The sequence below is a fragment of the Athene noctua genome, chromosome 3, assembly GCF_965140245.1.
Source record: "Athene noctua chromosome 3, bAthNoc1.hap1.1, whole genome shotgun sequence".
Classification (NCBI taxonomy): Eukaryota; Metazoa; Chordata; class Aves; order Strigiformes; family Strigidae; genus Athene; species Athene noctua.
The window spans coordinates 32,797,794-32,818,819 of record NC_134039.1 but is presented as its reverse complement, the minus strand read 5'-3'; the positions used below and the strand labels follow the sequence as shown (position 1 = coordinate 32,818,819).

At 44.0% G+C, this 21,026-nt stretch overlaps 1 protein-coding gene across 1 annotated transcript in view; it reads right to left on the bottom strand.

Moving 5' to 3' along the window:
• Nucleotides 1–21,026, bottom strand: part of GRIN2B (glutamate ionotropic receptor NMDA type subunit 2B) — a 207,041-nt gene that overhangs the window by 20,646 nt on the left and 165,369 nt on the right. The window contains exons 6-10 of the mRNA XM_074901403.1: nt 8,441–8,649; nt 7,972–8,143; nt 7,154–7,307; nt 5,478–5,603; nt 2,244–2,473 (exon numbers count right to left, since the gene is read on the bottom strand). Of these exons, the coding sequence (XP_074757504.1) occupies nt 2,244–2,473; nt 5,478–5,603; nt 7,154–7,307; nt 7,972–8,143; nt 8,441–8,649 (891 nt within the window). The remainder of the gene's footprint in view (nt 1–2,243; nt 2,474–5,477; nt 5,604–7,153; nt 7,308–7,971; nt 8,144–8,440; nt 8,650–21,026) is intronic.

The window sequence follows — 21,026 nt, the reverse complement described above, 5'->3', positions numbered from 1 at the left end:
CAGCTGCTCTTGCCAGCTGATGTAGCAGGCTAGGAGGTTGATCTGCCTCACTTCTGCTGTGGACACCAGAGTACACACTGGAGATAAAAGAGACTGGAAGCTATAGTTGTTTCTCTTGACCACCTGGCATTGGTCAGTGACTGCCTCCTTTGAAAGCCTAAAATGGCTAATTCAAGCAGGCAGGAAAAGGGAGATAGAGCACAGCACACCTCCATCTACCCTGGATGTGGCTGCATCCTGTCCAAGCAGTGCAATGAGGGGGTGAGTGAGTTGCAAGCAGTATGCAGGCTTGGGAAGAGGGAAAAGAGCAGATTCAGAGAGTAAATTTCTCGCAAACCAGGGCACCTTGAAGGAGCGTGACAGATGCCTAGATGATAGCTCTCAAATCCTGCAGGGCCTTTTGTGTGTTCAGAGTGGAAATCCTTGAGCCCAGTAGAAGCTCATTCACTCACATCTTTTGGATGGAGTTAGTCCCACCTGTCTTTATTCTCCAGAGGCAGCAGCTGGCCTTCAGTTTTTACCAGCCAATTTTCATCTGATTCCAGATGCTCTGGTAGATCATAATTTTACCCAAGTGTTGTATTTGCACTAGCAGCTGTGTTTGAGGCATACCACAATGATCTGAGTATGTATTGTGGCCTTTCCCTTCCCCAAGAAACAAAGCACATGTGCTTTAGGATAGCTAAAGCAAACACAGGTACGTTGGCAAAGTAGAAGAAAATGACCTCAATCCAATGCACACAAGCAGCCCTACAGTGAAACCAACTAAAATAGTCCCAGAAACTTGTATCCAAAGGCTCTGTGAAGCTCCAGAAGTTAGCCCTTTCAGTTGATATTTCATGCACATATCTCTGCAGGTATGAAGAATATCTTTAAAATCATGAGAATGTAAGTATGGCTCTCTTCAAGAGCCTGGGCACAGTCTGAAACAATAGATCACAGGTATGAACTATCCCATTTAGCTCAGACAGTTGAAAACCTAATGATGACAAACTAATGTTAACTCTGATAGGGCTGGCTGGTTTTGAACAGTGTCTTTTAGTCTGACAGATGCACAGGTTCTAAGGAGTCTCCACAACAACCTTCACTGGAAGAAAAGCATCCTCCCCTCCACCCCCTCTTCAACACAGCACACTGCAAATATGGAGACAGTGTGAAACAAATTAAAGGTCAAAATTAAAACAAATAATGGGAGCACTTCTGCACGGATTGTATCATTCTGTGTCACATTTCATTCCAGGAAAAAACAACAAAAGGGGAAAAAAAGCCCTCTTAAAAATTAATCTACCACAGAATTTATAGCCTGCTGAACAGGACACTGTATACACAGGGGGTCTGGCCACAATTTATTTTTAGACTATCATGGAGGACACAAGAGACAATAACTATAACCAGTCCAGCAGCAGCAAACTGACACTTGCAGTCATCTTCTTGCTGCTATCCCTGATAGTAGTGTGTGCTATTTGGTTGCCCTACAATGGCATGACCCCTTAACAAATTCAGCATGGGCAATTGAGCCACACAACATTCAATTCCTTGTGAGTAACCTCACCACAAATCAGAAATAAAGCAGTGTTCAAAGCTTCAGACCCTCATGAACCAGACAGTGCTACCCTGCATGCATGAGCAGTCTCCTCAAAATCCTCTGTGTGCAGAGCCCCGCAAAAGCAAATACTCTGAAAGGATGAAACGCGGTGCATGTAAACAAGGCAGTGAAACATACTCTGAACAGGAAACTATTTCTTATGCTAAGCTTCCAAAGGCCTGAAAAAATTACTATAACTTCAAATGCAAGCAATAGAAAATCATCAAAGCCATGCTGATTTGCCCCCATGGGCAGAACTTGTCCCCAGAATGAACTAACAGATCATATCTCTTAGCCTAATGGCCAGTGTTCCCCCACAGACAAATTATTTCATCCTGAAAATACAGGTTACAGTCATTATGCACATAGTCTCCAAAGCTCCATTAATTCATTTCTTGATGACAATCAAGGTGTGGTTTGGGATCACACAAGCAAGCACAGTTCAGTTCTGTTTCTAATTCATTCCTGAAGTGCTTAAAACATGTAAAAATACTGCTGAATACTGATGAAAAGCAGTTGTGCTATTTAAACTAGCAACTAAAGCTATGATGTGACTCTGAAAAAACCTGAACATTTTCCCAGCAAAAGCAAAGAAGAGAGGGTTGAGCAGCCTTTTCCACAGAAAAGGCTGCTTTGGGGGTTTGGGTAGATCCATTACCTTTTTGTCGCTCAAGCCAGACACCTGGTCCACGTATTCTTCTTGGATCATGAAGGCAGCCAGGTTGGCAGTGTAGCTGGCCAGAAAGATGACAGCGAAGAAGGCCCACACCGACACCATGATCTTGCTAGTGGTACCCTTGGGATTCTGCACTGGCACGGAGTTGTTGAACACCAGCCCCCACAGCAACCAGATAGCTTTGCCAATGGTGAAAGAGGGACCTCCTGGCTCTAGAGCGATTGAGAAACATGATCCCACAGTGAGCATCTCAGAATAAGTGGCCTGCATTTCTATTCACATACGTAACTTGACTTCAGTGTTAAGAGCAGTATCTTCCCACACACAAGATGAATATCCGCAGCTGCGCTCCCCTATGTTCATGACACCATATCTCAGCAAAGTGTGACCCTGAAAAATGACTTTTTTAAAACATCCTCAGGCTTCCATATTTATTCTGTCTCAAGGATTTCCACTGAAACCTTACACAAGGGCTTTTTTTTTGTATTTGATTGGAGTATCTAAAACCCAAACATTCCATTTTGATTTGTGTTGTCACCAAAATAGAGTTTGCTCAGAAAAGCTCTATCCCCAGTTCTAGCTATTCAACAGTGATGTCCTTGAACACCCAGCATATGCCTGTGCGAAACATGGCTTTTACTGTACTTGTACAGGTGCAAGGAAGAGCACCATCTGAAATAACAAATACCTCTGCAAGACGGTTTCATTACCCAGTCTGTTGAAGACACACAACCCAGAGAAGAACACAGCTCCCTCTCCCCATGTTCGTTCTAAGGTACATAACAGTGACATATACTCTGGTCTATGTCAGGAAAATCAGCAGCTCTGTCCCAAACAGTCCAGGATCAGATCCACTGTTTTAAAGGCCGGTATTTTCCCCTTATTCACTTTTCAGCATGGAAGCTCACTCATACCCTAAAAGCCATATGTGCTTGTGAAGCACTAGGGTTGAAAACTTGTGAAATCTTGCCTGTCTCCCAGCAGTCTCATATCCCTGGCATGTACTAGTTCCATTAGTGGGAACTCAAACCAAAATTTTCTCAATTTGAGCACAAGAGGATCTGTCAGGGGAAATGTAAATGCAACTACTCCAAGGATCCTGCTTCAGACACCGAGAAGACCCTCTTAGGATGAGAGCCCTCTGGCACAGTTCAAGGGTCTATCACTTTTCCAGTGGTGCCAACCTGGCTCTGCAACCTTTTGGGTTAGCATCCCATGTTTTGTCTTCTCCCTTGGGTAGGCTGACTGGTGCCTGGTGATGCCGCCTGTGGTTACGGTTGGCTCCAGCAGAGGAACAAAAGGGAAGAAAGTTTTGATGCTCCTCTCCAGTTTTGAAACTACTGAGCAGTGAATAGCATAGATCATCTGAAAGCACTAACTCTGTTCCTCTAAATACAACTGAAATGTAGAAGGGGCTCATTTGGCACCTTCGGAACTACACACCAAGCAGAATCATCACCTGGAAAAACTGGAGTTGGTAGATGCCAGGGAGACAAAGCTGCTATAAGAAACATGGTTTGGCAGTCCTTGTCTTTTTACATGCTGGAGTGGTAGCTTTATATCCCTCTCTACCTGATGTGCCCTGAGACACATAGGCGAAAGGCCTGCAAATCATCAGTGGAAACTGTGAGGTGCAATGAAAACTTGAGAAGTTCCCTCCTAAAGGCTTCATCTCTCCACTGATCACCCCATGTGCTTTCACAGCTACTTTTTTAGCCACAAACCAAGACAACAATGGAAGCCCCTGATCCAAACCAGGGACCCAGAACTTTTCAGAGCTCCCCAATTCTGAGTGCCCCAACAACAAGCCAACATCATCTAGGAGCTAGATCAGTGCATGCCCACTTGACCCTGCAGAAAATATCTTGGTGTCCATAAAGAGAAAAGGCAGGTGTGGGGTGCAGGGATATACTGTCATTGACTAGTTCAAATGCAGCCAAAGCAATATTAGCCAGAGTGTTCATTACCATACAAACATTGCAGTCTCTGTAGCAGATTTCTACATCTTCACATTACATCTGTCAGGGATAGTACCTGACTGATCATGTAGTACTGTTCATAATTATTCAGAAATATTGATACTTGCAGCTGCAGCTTGGCTAACTTAATAACTGCACGACTGCACACCTAAAAACTAAGAACTGCTAAGTTCCAAAGAACTGTTTCCAGTTCCACATGTGTATTAGTATGTCTCAAAAGACTTACAGGTTTAACAGTATTTACGTGTGTCCACAGATCCATGTGTTTATGATCAGTTGCCATAAAGGCCCTCCATACCTCTGTATCAAGAGAGTTCTCCACTTCCCCATGTATGTGGTTCTGCCAGCATTCTCATCAACACTTTTTTTTTCCACTTCTCTCTAATTTTATGGCATAAATTCCCTCAAAGCACTAGATTGGGAAGCAAATGAGTGTATTTTCCTATAACGGTCTCTCTCTCACTATTCTGAATGGGCCAATAACCCCAGAAATATTGAAAGCCTGATTCATCAGGGGATGAAGATACAGAGATGACAGAAGGCTCAACTGGCTAATTGTTTTCATGCCAATAAGGCAAAAAAGGCTGTCTTTTAGGCTGTTTGTCCATCCTCTATTCAGCTCATCAGGCTGTTTTCTGAAGATCAGAACTGCAGAGTTGGGTTACTCACTTGTTCCATTCCCATCTTTCCTGATGTCCTTGCAAAATAATCTATTGCCCACTCCCAGCAAAATGAGCTTCTCACGTTCTCAGTTGGCCTTATCAAGCCAGAGAGCCAAGTGGGGGGTGCCATGCCCAGGTGACAGATGTGGAGTCTGGAGGACATAGCACTATGGTGGGAGGCCAGCAGAGCAGCCTGCTCTCCGGCAAGATGTAGCACTGAAGGTTGGATTGACAGTGTTGAGCCCTCTGATTGCCTCAAAGAGTGCAGCACCATAGGCACTGCCAGCACTGGCTACCAGGACCTATTTTCCCTCAATGAGAAACAAGTTGGAGCTGATGTGTGCTTTAGAGATGAAAGGCAACACAGCTCCATCTCCCAAGCCAAGCAAATTATCCATTATACACATCTGCTCTCTTCAGAGTCTTTTTTCCACCTGCATCCCTGACCTGCTTAGTCTGGACACAAGCTCAGAGTGGGCTAGATCCATTTCATGTTCAAGGCAAAGGAAACACCTTGATAAAGAAGCTTGGACTGGAAGTGAAAGAGGATCACATCAAGGAGGGACTCCCCTTACCTCTGCCATCAGCAAGGCACCGATTATAGCCCACAGGGCTGAAGTACTCAAAGACGAAGACAGCTACTGCAGAGATGATAAGCAGCATCACAAACATCATCACCCATACGTCAGCACTGAAAGGCTCTGGGAGAGGAAGAGAAAATCATGGTGAGAAACCTGGTACACCACCTCACCCCTCCCTCACCTCCTTTGCTGTCCAGAGCACTCCAGTGAGAGTGTGGGGCAAACTGGGCTTGGGCAAAACAGAAGTTACAACAAAGCCTTTGACCCAAGTCTGAAAAACTTCTTGAGTTAGGAGAAGTGTAGTTTCTGTCCCTGTAATGACTGCATTCCTTCTTACTGTTACATTTGTAACACATAGCTCCATCTGGAACTACATATAGCCATTGTGGCATGCATTGATAAAATAAAATGCATTGATAAAAGATTGTTCCCAGGAAGTCCTCCAGCACCATCTGGAGAGAGTGGGGAAAATCAGGCAGAACTGGCAGAGTTTCAGACAAGCATCCAACTTTCAAGATGCTATTGAGCCAAAGAGCATCTCCAAATTTCTGAGGTTCAGCCTTAATGATAGTAGTTTTTTCAGCTATTCCATTCCTGTAGCAGTGGGAATACTGGCTCATTCTAGAAATGTTAGCTTTCATATTCTGCAACTATTTGATCTCTGCCAGGTTTTTTCCTTCTCCAAGCCTTAACAGATAAAGATGGGACTGAACCAGATCAAAGAAACGTAGAACTTTGCTCCAGACTATAGCAAATATTGCAATCTTGGTTAAATTGCAATTTAAATTTTTGGAGTTATAACTTTATCATTGCTTTTACATACCCCAATATTGGTGGACTTGGCTAAAGGCGAAACTCCTGAAGAGTGAGTAGTCATGAAACCCCTATTTAAAGAGGTTTGGAAAATTTTCTTTACCCATATAAAGTGATTTCTCTTTGTAAATGTTCTCAGGATGCTAGCAGAGAGCAGACAGTGATTATGTAACTCATATACTGTGTTTGCTGCATCATAAAGTATTTTATAAAGCCAAATAGTAGATACTAGGAAGACATGGATGTCTTGGGGAAATGCAGTATCATTTCCTCATTCTCTGATCACCCTACACCACTGAAGGACATTAGAAATCACTTGATTGGAAGACACAGTGTCAGCACAGAACTGATGGCTCAATTCTTCTTGAAAAGCTGTATTAGATCTCTAACTTCTAGTGGTTGCTTTGTCAAGGGAGGGTCAAGTTAATACCTTCTTTACAAATAATGTCTCTCAAAGTGCAACAATTCAATACTCATTGTTATCACTAAGTACTATGGCATACCAGCTGTAAGATTTGAAACAATTTTCTTCTGGCCTATGCTTCTTGAACACGCTATTAGTTGAGTCACTGAAAAACCACGTGATACAGAGTAGGTGACAACTCTGAGTGAGCCCATTCTTCGCTGGGATTAGGCATACAATTGCTCTGAAATGCCTTGAACTCCTAGGCATTGCCTGTTTCCATTTGACTGGATTTTGCTTGCTTGGGATTTAGAACTAAAACATCAGTTTATTTTTATATACCTCTCCCACAGGTACTCCCAAAAAGGAACTTTCAGGCTAAGAAACACAAGCAACCTTCACCTAATTTTTGAGGAACAATGGGTGAAGTTTTAATTTTAGATTAAAATGATACCTAAGAAGGCAGAAGGTGAAACAGTTCCATTGCTACGTGACACCATGACACTGATTCCCGTCTCAATGAAGGGCACAGAGAAATCCACCACTTCTGAACGCTCTTCATTAATGGTGAGGGATCCCACAGCCATATAGGCCCGTTTGGTGACAACCTGGAGGAATGAAAGGAAAAGATCACACACAGAGCCAAGGCACATCTCAAGCACTACAGCCAAGCTCCTTCTCACCTTCCTGCATTTCCACACAGTCCTTTTACTCCTGTTATCCTATTCCCTATATCTTTTCTATCATCTCTCCTTTCTAATCTTTCATCAGGACACCTTCTTTCAGGAAATCTATAGACATTAATCTTCTCCTCAAAGCTGGTATGTGTATAAAAAATAAATCTGCAGGGGTCTTAGGATAAACACATCATCCAATGAGAAGATGTCTTATCTCATTTTTCTGTCCTTGCTTTCTCTTCCCTGTAGCACTGCAAAGTCTTATTTCTTTATGCACCTTATATGTGATCTAAGCATAATCTAGGTTGCAGCCTCTCTAGTGCATGGATATCACCCTCTTTCTTTGACTATGAGGGCCAAATTTGTATCACTATAGAGAATAATAAATAACTGTTGAACAGGAAAGATAGTAATGATCAGAGTGTCAGAGCAGATTAATTCACCCAGCACCCAGAAAGAATCCAGGTCAACCATTTCTATAGAGTCACCTCTGTCCCTGACACGGAAGGGAACGCAATAATGATGGGAGACCAGACCTGATCCATGTCACCCAGCCCAGGGATGAAGCCCACCATGCCCTCCCTTTGTTGCTGACCTCTCCAATCATTCCATTCCATGTCCCATTGATCTTTTTCCCATGCTTGCCATTAGTCACCAAGTAGAGGTCATAGGTGAACTTGACAGACTTTGAGATTTTCTTGAGGATGTCAATGCAGAACCCCTTGCAACATTTCTTCATGTAGTCTGGCTCCTCGTCGGTTTTGTTCCTGAACCATCACAACAATAATGCGTTAAAAGACTGGGGAAAACTCCCTTAACTCCCCTCTGTTGTCAATATGCGTTCCCCCTCCCACAATATAATGTGGAGAATTTCACTTGTGTTATCTGTGCTGGAGGGTGTTGCCAAAGGGGCCAGTCATGAATGGACACAGTCCAGGATGGGCAACAGAGGTGACTTTTCTAAAAAGGACTATCAGGGTACGATGGTATTGGCCTAACAGACTCTCTACATTCTGCTGAGAAGGGACAGCCCAATAGGAGGAAAAAAAACCCCGGGTGCATACTCGGTCACTATGCGTTTTTGGCAAGGGACTGTGTTCCTCATGCAGGTGCCACTTAAGGGATCCACATTCTCCACAATGACGAATGGTGCCTCTTCCAAGGTCACAATACTCAGGTGATCGTCTTCACGTTCCTCAGAGTCGGGATACAGCTCAAAGCGAGGCCACACGTAATACTTCATCTGCAACTTTTTTTCCTTCCATTTCCCCACCTGTGGAGACACAAACCACAGAAGATAGACTTCTAGCTGCCCCAACCCTCTGCAACCACCACAGCTCCTGCAGGCCTGGGCAGGACAACCACTCTGGAGTACCCAAGCCCACAGCTCATGTAAGATGAGGACATTCCTGGGGAGAAGTCTCTGAATAAGTGGATTCAAACTAGGGGGAAGTGATGAACATGAAAGATGTCTGGTTTGTCTCATCTCTGTGATGGTCTCACTCTCTGGGAGAGTGAGTGGATAACTAGGGGGATACCATCACCATGTAAGGGACTGTGTCAGCTGTTTTGTCTTGGCATTGCCGTTACATCATTAACACCTCCTGAACTGCAGGGTGGTGTAAGACTGTTGGACCATGTTAATTGTCTGTTTCAGCACTGTACACTTCCTAAACTAAGCCTCAACATCCCATTGCCATGAAGAAGGACAAAAATATCCCCAAAAAACCCATAGTGTCTGCCTGGAGCTGGAACAACTACCTCTTTTGTAACATCTACCAAGCTGCATGTGCGTGCAGGGCCGGGGGATGAGGAGGGCATGTGGAGGCTAAAGGCATCGCTGGCTGACCCCCCGCTTCCAGTGTGACCACCATGGACACCTAGGCATGTGCACATGGAGGAACATGAGGCAGCGAATATGATAATGAACTCTGTGGAAATGTGCAGACTGTTTGTGGGGACTGGGATGATAAAAGGACTACGTACTCTTCTCTTGAGGGATTCCCCATCACCTGCAGGGACCCCCCATCACCTGCACCAAGACCAAAACAACGGGATGCCATTGGATCCATGTGGTGGTAACTAATCTTGCTGCATCTCTTTCATTTGCTTGCTTAAGTATTCTTTTTCTTTCTTCTTCTCTCTGTCCTATTATCATTTGCTATGGGAAATAAAGCTTACAAGGTTGTACAGCATCTGACCTCGTTTGTGTCTTAATCTCGCTCTTGGTATCATTTAAGAACCCTCCTCGATATTGGATCAGGATACACCATGGCCAAACAGACATGATGTCTTTCAACTTTCTCAGTTAAACAACAGAAACAGAGCTTGTTGTCTCCTGAAATGTTGACTTCAGCCTACTAGCCACAATACATTATTTTTTCCTGCTAAAAAATGAGACATATATACAAATACTGAAACAAATGTCATTTTGAAACAAATTTAAATACTTCACTTGAAAAAGTAAAAATATAACTTCTTTATTTACATTTTGTCTTCATTTGTTTTCAGTTAAATTCATCAGATTCATTTTAGCCAAAATTGATTTTGTCCAGAAATAACTCCTTCTGGAAAAAGGTTGCCCATTCCTAGTCAGGACCGAGTTCTTCCAAGAGACAGGCAAGTGAAGAGGGAGATGTTCTGCATTTTCCGGAGTGTCTTTACATAAGAACAACATCAACAGAGATGCTTGCTAACAGTAGTTCTTGCAATCCCCTGCTAAGGCCTTACTGAAATACCTGCTTTTGTCCTTTCACAATGACTTGGTTACATACCTTAGCTGGAAACAAGGAATTGCTTTGTGTTTCTGACACATGAAAAATAAAATCAAAGAGCATCTATGATTTTTTAATCTTTCTATTTTTCCGATATTTTCATTTTCCATTTCTTAAGCAAACAGAGATCATATCTTCAGCAGTCAGAAAAGGGGAGTGGAACTCAGCTGCCTTATACCAACTGCCACAAATAAGAGTTGTTTGGAAGCTACTCCAGTCCCTAAAAGTATATGTGTAGCACAACCACTGCCCATGGTAGACCATTCCTTGCAAAAATTCCAGGAAAAGAAAAAACCTGAACAACAACTATGCTTTCAACTATCAAAGTCTTGCCTTTGTTCTCAACTCCCATCATCACAGTTGACACTAATTAGCACCGTGGCTGGCAGCTGAAGCTGAGGGGGCAAGAAACTTACTGGGCTTTAGAAGGAACTTTCCTGCACGATCCTCAAAAAAAGCCCTCCAGGACAGGGCTGAAACACATTGACTCGATGGCAGAGACAGTGTGGGTGCGTGGGAAGCTTGCACAACTGCATTTCGCAGTGTACCTGCTAGGTGGGTAAAGAGAAAAGCTTCATTCCACTGCAGTCCAACACCCCTCCCACCACCCCCAAATTTCAGTCATTTATTCATTTAAATGAGAAGACAAGAGAAATGAGCTTATTAGAAGCTCACTAGGTGTCAGCGGTTATTCTGTGAAACTCAAAGCCCAGCTGGGGTTTGACATTTGAGAGCAGCTAGAATTCACATAAAACACTTGTCACCTTCAAAACAAACAAACAAATGCTTCATCTGGCCATGAAAGAAAAATCTGCTCTGGAGGCTTGTATAGAGAGAAGCAAGGCAGAAGAAATCACCCAGAGCCAGCAGCCTTCCCACCCATCCCTGCAGCATGAACACAGCACCCCAGTGAGGGCAAGGCAGTGGGTTTTGTAAGAAGGGGGTGCAGTGGCTGAGCAGCTGGTCTTAACTTCCCAAGGGCCCTTATGACAAGCAGTTGGCAAAAAATGCCAATGAGAGCTTGCCCCTAATGTTCCCTCCACGGATGGAGTCACGCTGCATGGACTAGCAAGCAGGGTACACAGCTGTTTTCCTTTTTTTTGTTTGTTTGGTTGGTTGGTTGGTTTTTTTGTTACTTGAGTGGGTAGAGAGGAGGGGTTTTTTAATTTTTAAATACACTTTGAGCAGCAGGTGAGAGCTGGCAGAGTGCAAGCCCCAGGAACTGGTGGTCTCTTTTGTCCACAAAAGACAGTTAGTGTTGTCTAGGGCAGCAGATGGTGTTTACTCATGCTAATATCTAAGCCTGGATGTGGAGAGTGCATTTCTAAGGGAATAAAGAGCATATACTCACATGCTCACCCAGGGTCTGCTCAGCCTTGGACTTCCCACTTGTTGACCAAGAAGGTCAATTTATCATCATCTGAGGCAGAGATTTCTGTGGTGCAACTTTAGCTCTCAAGTAACTGAGCTCAAGTCCCCAAAACCAATTCAGTGAAGCCAGCAAGCAGAATAACTGCACACATGGGGCTCAGTAGGGACCGGTGATTAAGATGCTGCACCGAACAGCTCAGACTTCAGCTGAGTAACATTAACTTACCATAGAAATAAGTGGTTGATGAAAGAGACATCTTGCAGAATCTCAGTAACACTTAGATATCACAGTAATAGGCATGATATAAACCCCTAAGTGATAAATTAGATCAGATAGGCAAACCCAACTCGTAATTACCCAGAAGTTCTCTGGGACAGAAAAGGGAGTTCATAAGGCTGTGTGCCAGGCACGTTTCACAGTGTTGTACTACATGGAGAACATTATGAAATTAGGATAACAATGACAGTCTTACCACGGCCTCCTGCGTGCTGAAGCACCTAACCTGTAAATACAATACTACATGTCCTTTCCTTATTATCCCAATAAAATAATTCTAAATTGTCCAAAAAGGAAGAAAGACAGGCTTTAATGGAATGTTCTGACCTAAATTTTCAAGTGAACTATGGAGTGTCTCAAGAACACATGCAAATAATACATTTCATTGCTAACCTGAACAATCAGGCATGTCATATACCTGCAGACATGTATACATATGAATAAGCAAAGTAAGAAAAGCTTTGTGAATTAAGAGGGGCCAGACTCCTTTACACGCTCATGTATGCAAGGGTCAAATGTGAATGAATGTACTTAAAGAAGAACAGGCTTAAGCAACATGTGGGCAAGTACAGTAAGAAACAACAAGAAACACCACATGTGCAGAGGATGGAGACAATGCAAGAGAAAGAAAATACAAATGTGCATTGTATGCTAGATAATCTGCCATGAGAGGGAAGGAGCAATTCACTGTGGGGACAGAGGTTAGCCACAACAGAATTAAATGTCACAGATTTGTCCAGGTAATGATGCCTACTCTCTTAAAGAATATAACCTGCCAAGCTGTGCAGAGCAGAGCAAGGCACTTCTGAAGTCTCAGGGTATTCGGTATTAACAGCTTGTGAACTGCTATTACTTAGGTTTTGTTCAGTGCTTGCCTCAGCAAAAAGAGGAAAAATAAACCATCCCAGGCATCCTACATATCTGTCACTCTGCAGTTTCAAGGCCCACAGGGTGTTCTCCAATCAGAGTCTAGTCATCCAAACTCCCACTAGGAGCCCTGGAGGGTCACAGAATCAGCAAAAGTAAGGATGCTAGGGATCTTTAAAACTCCCTTCCTAGTCATATTCTTCAATCCCTAAGTATGTTCCAGTATGCCAGGGCAGAGCTCCTAGGAGCCAGAATTTCATCTTAACTTCCCCCTGGTCTGTCTGTACCACATCTGATCTTATCAAGAAAGGAAAGTCACTTTGGTTTGGGAATGCTGAGGGAGGGGAGCAGCTAACTTTTACCTTAAATATAAGATCCTACTTTGGGTAACAAGCTGTTGGAAGTAGAAGTCCAATGAATTTGCAAAGAAAGAAAGTGAGAGCTACTGTAGAACAAAAAGTCTATCATATATGCTAATGGTTTGCCTAAATATATAAAATATCCCATGCAGAGGAAAGGTAAAATTGCCTATGTAAAGGGAAAGTCTTCCAGCAGGCTGGCAAACTGCCTTAACCGCGGTATAATGCAGCCAGAATAAAAGTGTTCCGCAGTATGTTAATGCACATCTTTAATGAAAGGTGTATATATCAGTTGCCTGAAACTAATTCTTAAGAGAGACTTTTCTCTCCTCCCAAGGGAAGCTAAGGCTTGTAACAGCCATTTGTGTCAGATGTTTGTCTAACCTGTCCTTACATTGACAGACAGCCCACGGTCTCCGTGGGCAGTCTGTTCCAGTGCTTAACTACCCTTCCTATTAAAAAGGGTTTTTTTCCTGGTGTCTAACCTAAATCTTCTTGCTGAAATTTATACCAGGAGAGTATATTTCCTTATTTTTCTACATGTGCTCTCTTCAGTGTTTCCAGGTCAGTAAGATATTTATAACACCGAGGAGTTGGTAGTCTCATTCAGTGGATACCTTATATGCTATACTGGCAAAAGCAACTGCCTGTTCAAATGACCAGCACCCAGTCTCACCATTTACAAAATCCTTGTCCAGGTGGGTAGCATGGACAAGTACAAGCTACTCTCATGAACTTTCAAAATTGTCTGTTCCACCCAGGGCAGAACGCAACATCTGAGCTCCTTCTAGTATGCCAAGGCAGGACTTCAAAACACAAGAGCATCTGGAGAAACCTCTAACTAATGTCAACACATGGAAAAACAAAACCTCCTAGAAATTTGGCTTGCAAGGGTTAGGCAGCAGAATACAGTTCTGGATAAAACCAGAAATGTTCAGATACATTTCTCAGGAAAGATGCTCAGAGGCATTGCATTTGGTTTTGGGGTGAAGGTTCAGGGAAAAGCCTTAATCTTTCGGTGTCTGTTTTTCAACAGGCTGCAGGTGAAATATGTCTGGACAAAGTCTTTTGATAGTTTAAATTTCATTTAGGCTCCCATTTGCACTATGCCTTGCCCCACTCTCTTTTCATTTAAAATCTTCTCTCAATTCCTGCCACTCCTGGTACAGAAGAAATACAAAAGAACAAAAGCGGTTTGGTTTAATTTACAGAATAAAAGAAAGACCATTCCAAACTGACTTAGGACTCAAACTGCTTTCTGTATTTCCCCAAAAGTTCAGCGTTTCCTCCCTTATTATGTGGTGGGTTTTGTTTTGTTTTGTTTTGTTTTGTTTTGTTTTGTTTTTCCCAGGAGCTGAGGGGCTTGTTCATTCCAGTGAGGAAGCACTAAGACAACACAGAGCATGGATTAGAAGACAGAAATTCCCCATTCCCCTGAGGACCTCTGGAGTCAGATCTGCACCCTTGTGCTTCCACTCCACATTGTGTAAAATGGAGATAATTTTGTTTTCACCTTTTGGGTGCATTGGGTAGATAAACAGAAAAGGCCATGAGGCTCATAAATAGTATGGGAATGAGGAGACAGGCACATGTCTAGAGCTAAATAAGGGAACATATACAGCATCTATCTGTGAATGGTGTAAATGTGCAGAGTTTCTATCTTTCTTACCTTTGCTGTCAGATAATTAACTGGGAAAAACTTACATAACCTTTACACCTGACTTTAATACATGAAAAAGGGAAGATCAAATATAGAAAAGGTAAAGGTAGGATGCCAGGCAGCAAGCAGAAAATAGCAGTGTTATTGGTAATATAGCTGATGGAAAAGCATACCTAACCCCTCTGGGAAGCAGGGAGAGCCCAGGGAGAAATAAGAGTCTTTGCAGTAGAATTAGTACAGCTCCTGAATGAGGACATGGGAAAACTAGAACAACTGGGCAGGACTTGAAAAGGGGTACTATAGGAATAATAGAAACTTCATAGAAATAGCAGTTATAACTGGGGCACTGCCAGTGGAAGTATGCACTGCTCAGGGTACATAAAAGTAAAGGTAAACTTGAGGGATGCTGTTGTAACCGTAATGCTGGAGGAGATTGTGAAGAAATAAATCATGCATAAATAAAGTGGAATCATTTGTACTGAGATAGTTTTTGGAAGACTGGTGCAAGATATTCCACCAGGACTGAACTACAGAGATCTACTGTAGCTCCACAGTCTTGGCTTTCAGTCTAGATAGAGATGTCATTATTGTTATTAAAAAGAATTTTTATCAGGAACTATGCTATTATGGGAGACTAGCTTCGTAGATATAAGGTAGAGAAAAAATGCAAATTTTAAGAACAGCACACTCATGTCTTTTTTTCTGTATCTAATAGTTGGCACATTTCTTCACACCAGAATGACTCAACAGGCAACAGGTCATGCTGTTTTACACTTGGTTTGGGCAAAGCTGTGAGGAACCTTTCAGAAAAGCTAGTTATCAGAAATAACCTTGGATTGACCAACTAGGGGAACAGAGCACCTGCCTTAAAGGAGGAGATTAAAGCTTTGTCTAGGTTAAAGATTTGTCTAGGTTAAAGCTTGTTTAACCTAGACAAATGAAAGCCAAGAGGGGATATGACTGCTGTGTATAAACAGGGGGGGACAGATACACAAGGGAGAAAGAAAAGGGGGGTTTAAGCAGAAAAACAATGTTGGTACAAGAACAACTGGTTGTGAGGAAATTTGCCTAGAAAATAAGATGGATTTTAACTATCAGAGGAGGGAAGTTCTGGAACAGCTGCTTGAAAGGAGCTGTGAAAACAACTAAAATGTGTTCAAGAAGAAGCACAACTGGTTTGTACAGGGCTATATGATGTTGTTGCCTAGTACATCAGGATGGGACCATATGAGCCTCTCCAATCCAGTGGCCTTAGGTAAACAGAAGCAAGAGAAGGATTTCTTCTGTGGAAAACCATTTCTCCTTGACTTTTCAGCCTGCAGATGTCAAAACTCAATCTTAATCATTATATCTCTGTCCCCCAACTAACCACCATGAACACAAAGCTCTTGTTGTTGATGTCTCCACCTCCTAGGCTCATACTTCCCTCATTCAGCAGCAAAACCTTCACCAGTGCCCTGAGGATAGAACATTCCTCTTAGCCTTCACCCAAGCTGGTAAAGTCATGACTCTCACACTTCTACTGCTAACATCACAGCCATCACCAAATATAGAATTCCTGTGATGCTACAGGTCTGTATCCTTACATAGGCTGGTCTACAGCAGGTGGAGAAGAGATACCATGGAGAGCAAAAATCTCCTGTTTACAGACACTTAAGGTCATTAATTAGCCACATCAGCCAAAGCAGACAAGAAATGGTTGTAAATGTTCCACATGCAAAATTAATTAACACAGAAACAACACTCCTTCCTGAACCTCAAGTTCACCTTCCACAACCACCTGGGGAAGGCTGCTTTCTTCACTGCACCTGCAAAAGCAGGAATTGCTTCTAATAGCCTTTCAATTAAACATGTAGGCTGCCGGAGATGGCGGAATTTTCTTCCCTCTATATTTATACAGCACCTAGCATATGCCAGTGAGAGGCTTGGCTTAAAATACAGACAGGGTGAAGTACTTGCTCTTGCTTTACAACTCATTTTGGGAATAAAAGCTCTTTGCAGAAGCACAGTCTCCAAGCTCACTGAGGTCTGGCATTTACTCAGCTCTTGCCATTTTTGCTGAAACATTTCTTTCCTGGTGCATTTATATGCTTTTTGCAATTGCTGAGGTCCTGTCCCCTGCCATCATTAGCCTGAGAAGGTTAATGAGACATACTCTGAGCACTTCTGACTTCTGCAAAGTCAATGAACTATGGAGCCCTGCTGGTGTCACAGAAAGGTCAGAGCTATGAGAATGCCAAAGAGTTTGCCTTGGTAAATCATTCCTCGAAACCAGAAGGTACCAAGAGATCACTACAGGCATAAAACCAGCCAGGATCACCCAGTAGCTCCCTCTGGGAGATGGTGCTGTTCTTGGCAGTAGCATTAACTTGGTAGATCAGGAAGTGGTTCATCCAGGCAAGGCTGGCTCATGCTGGAGCAACATGGTTTCTAGGGGGCTGTATTTATTCAAGGTCCTCAGTGCTACCTGATGTACACATAACCAGGATTTATGGAAATGCAGACTGCAATCAGCACAGGCATAATTAGGAGACATGAGAGGAGAGGTTAGAGGATGCTGTTCACAGTAGTGTGGCCTATGATCTGAGTAAGGCTGGACGATGTAACTCAGCAAAGCCACAGCTTCTTGCGAGGGAAATCGGGTGTTAGGATTTTGGAAAAGGAATTAGAAAAAAATTATATCCTAACAAACACTACATACTGCCTATACCATCCAACATAACCCACCTCCAGCTAACAGGTAGTGACAGCACCTGACTCAGGCTCTTATTTCAGTAACGTTGCATCCTTCATGCATCCATCCATATGTCATGCCCTTCTGAAATGACTCTGTGTGAGGAGAGGGGAGCTTAATACAGTGTCCTAAACTCCAGCAACATCTGTCTATTCTGATTCTGGTCTGGGAAATAAAATCTAAAGCCAGGGATCTTATACTGCCCCTATCATTGCTCATCTAAGCTGAAAGAAGGTTTCACCTTGAGCATTTCTACTGTTCTCCTCTGCAGAACTGTGGGGCAGGGGAAAATGTAGCAGATATACTGGTAGGATTGCATGCTTTGTGTCACAGGAGGTTTGGGAGTCACAAAGGTTTAAAGAAAAATGTATTTTTATGTGCATGTATAGGCATCTAAATGCTTTCTGAAAGCATTTTGCGGTCTCTAGGAGTGCATCCGCATTGTGCAGGTGTGTGTCTGCATTCAGTACGTGTCCATGCATGTTATCTAATGATTTTTCCCCTTGGCTTTCCCTGTTGAGTGCTGGGCTTGTGTTTGCATTTTGCTGAGCTTTTATTTCTTTCACTCAGACTTTTTTTCCCCCCTAAAACATGTTACACAGGGGAGGAATGGGCTTGCTAATTCATACCACAGTCTGGAAGAGGGTTTAGAGCTTCAGCTGGTAAGTAGGTCCTGTACAGGGGTGCACGAACTCCAGACATGTGTTTCCCTGTGCAGTGACACCTACTCTTTACACAGAGCTATTATCTCTCCCGGCATCTCTTGGAACCTGAGGCTAAAGGAACGTTTAAAAGTGCAGATCCAGAGGAAGACCAAAATGTTCCTTTGTGCTGAGAAAAGCTAAATGTTGAAGCAGGCCCCAGCAGGGTTAGGAGAGGAGGCAACATGAAGAGAGAGGGAGTGGGTTGTATAAACCTCATTGTTTTCTGTGCTGTGCAAGCAAGACCAAAGGCACTGATTTGAAATGCATCTCCAAGAATATCAGAGAGATCCTATAACTTTCACTGGGGAGTGTCACAGCAGGTGAAACACCTCCCCATCCTGAATACACCAGCCAGAGCCTCTACCCTCCACACAGCAGCCCGGCATTGCCACTGTGCAGAAATGCATGCCTGCCAAGAGAGGCACAGGCAGGCACAGCCACATGCACACCCCTCTGCAGAGAGACTCAGGGTGCTCAGTTCTTCTCTTGCTGCTGAAAAGGGGAGAAACACGCCTCCTCTAGAGGAATTATTGCACATGTTGGGAGCCAGATTTCAGAGAAGGCAGTTACAGAGCTGCATGCCCCTGTTTCTTTCCTCTCCCAACACTGAGAGCTCTGGGCAGGTGATTGCAAATGCTGTCCCCACCTGCCATGCACCCTTTGTCCGCATCCTGGCCATGGATTCACACTGGCATGGCCACAGCCAGTCTCACCATTCTTCACACTTTCAGGGTGCATGTCTGCATGCCCCACCACCACATGGCACATGGCAGAGGACCTTGTGTCCTGTACCAAGGCCATCTCAAGGGGTAGCCAACCGAGCCACTTCTCCAAGTTGTCACCAGATCTCCAAACTGAACAGAAACACCAGCTCTGCTCTGCACTCTGGTTCTCTGCCAGGTCTCTTCACTCAGCTTTGCAAAGGGGCCAGATGGGAAGCAAAGCTGTGGGATAAGGGCAACAAGGGACACCCTTGCATTTGCTTTCCTCCTATGCTCTGTGTGGTTAAGGTGGCCACTGCCTGCCATCCTTGCACCTTTTCTTATCCACAGTCTCCCTTGCCTGTCTCTATGGAGAAGGCATGGAGATAACCTCATGCCCTGACTCAGTTTCTCCTTCCCTCCTTCTTTCTTTTATTCATTCAGATGTTCTCCAATAAACACAAGGGACAGGGGATGGGGGGGAACCTGAGGCAAGAGGCAGCCCCCACCTCAACTATTGGAGCAGAAAGGGATGCTGGTCCCTCATACTCTGGCTCATCAGCACCCCACCTCCCACCCACCCTCTGTCTCTCGTGTGCACCCATGGACATGGTCCCCACTGCACAGACCTGTCTCCTCACTGCTGCCTCCCTCATGTCTTCAGTCTGCTGCCCCCATGCCAGGACTGGCCACAGGAGTGAGACTAGTGCAAGTGGTGAGGAAACTTGCAGGGATGGGGGAGTAACTCATGGTGTGATTTTGCCCCCTGTCTCAGCTCCCACTGACTTAGAGCTGGGCTGGGTGATTTGTACCCATCCCAACAGTGCCCAAATGATAGCCTCACTTCTGTCCTGAAATGAAGTTCTGGCTCAAAACCACATCAGTGTCAGTGCTGCGTATCTCTGCCAGTAGTAAGCATTGCCAGGGTACTTCTGTCCATTCTGCTGCAGACCAACCAGTCATACAGGAGAGGCTGCCAGGATAACTGGGGGCTCCCAGGAGCTGCTGTGGGCTGTACTCCCCAGCTGGAGCCTCCTGCCTTTGGAGATTATGCTTCAGCCTCTCTGATGGATACAAGCTCCAGAAAGAGAGCCTGTGAGTTGCAGGACCCCCACCTGACCCACTGCTACAGCCAAGTACTGGGCTTCACTTGAAAACCATGGCACTCTGCCATGTCTGGGCAGAGCATTAGACAAGACCCGCCAGCTCTACCTACACCCTACAGAGAAGACCTGACCCTTGGATGGAGCCCACCAGCAGGACAGCTGGTTCACTGCACACGTGTGCATTATTGCCATGCTGGCTGGAGCCAGCAAGCACTCTGTGAGCAGCAGGGAGAGGCTCTACCAAAGATTTTGCTCCTTTCCCATCCCATATACAGGTGCAGACACACACACACACACAGGTACACCCAGCAGCAGTTATCCTAAACTGATCTGGGCTTGAAGTCCAGGTAGAACTGCCAAGGGCCCAGCTGAGGCCATCTGGGCTGCAAGTCATCTCTATGCAAAAGGAATACAGTCAGACCCAAGTATGGATAGAGGGGTAACCTTGAAATCAGCGATTGGGAAGGAGAGAGGAAGCTATGCATTTGCCAAGCCCAGCTAGCAAAGAAGGATTAAGCCAATGACTGCTTTCTTGGGAGCATGGCCTTAGGGAGATAAAATCCTCCCCTTCTCTCAGCCCTGATGGACCTCAGGCGCACCTATTTTTCAAAGATTTGTCTGTCATTTTGTGCCTAAACATGTCAACACAAAGCAGATCTCGTGCCATTCCCTTTCCACAGTCTAAAATTAGGACAACGGGAATGACAGAGGCAGTCTTGGAAATATAAGATGAAGCTAAGTCTCTCAGCAGGTTGCAAAAGATCTTTTGTGGCACATGTAAGTCCACACACAGAATGTGCTATTACACTCTGGAATTAGTTGGATGACTTCACATGAGTATATAAATGTGTGTGTACTTTGTAGTTACCTCTATTAGAAGGGGAGTAAGTAGTAAGCCTGTAATTAGGTTCTCTGACACTTTCCATTACAAGAGTCTTCAGGCTGACTCCTTGAGAAAAGCCAACATTTCCATTATTTTGCAACAGGCATTTGAAAGTCAGCAGGGAAAAAACCCTGAGGCTAAGGACATGATTTCTACTTTGGCCCATCAAATTTCATTCACTCTTAACTGCATTATAAACTGTTAAATAATCATA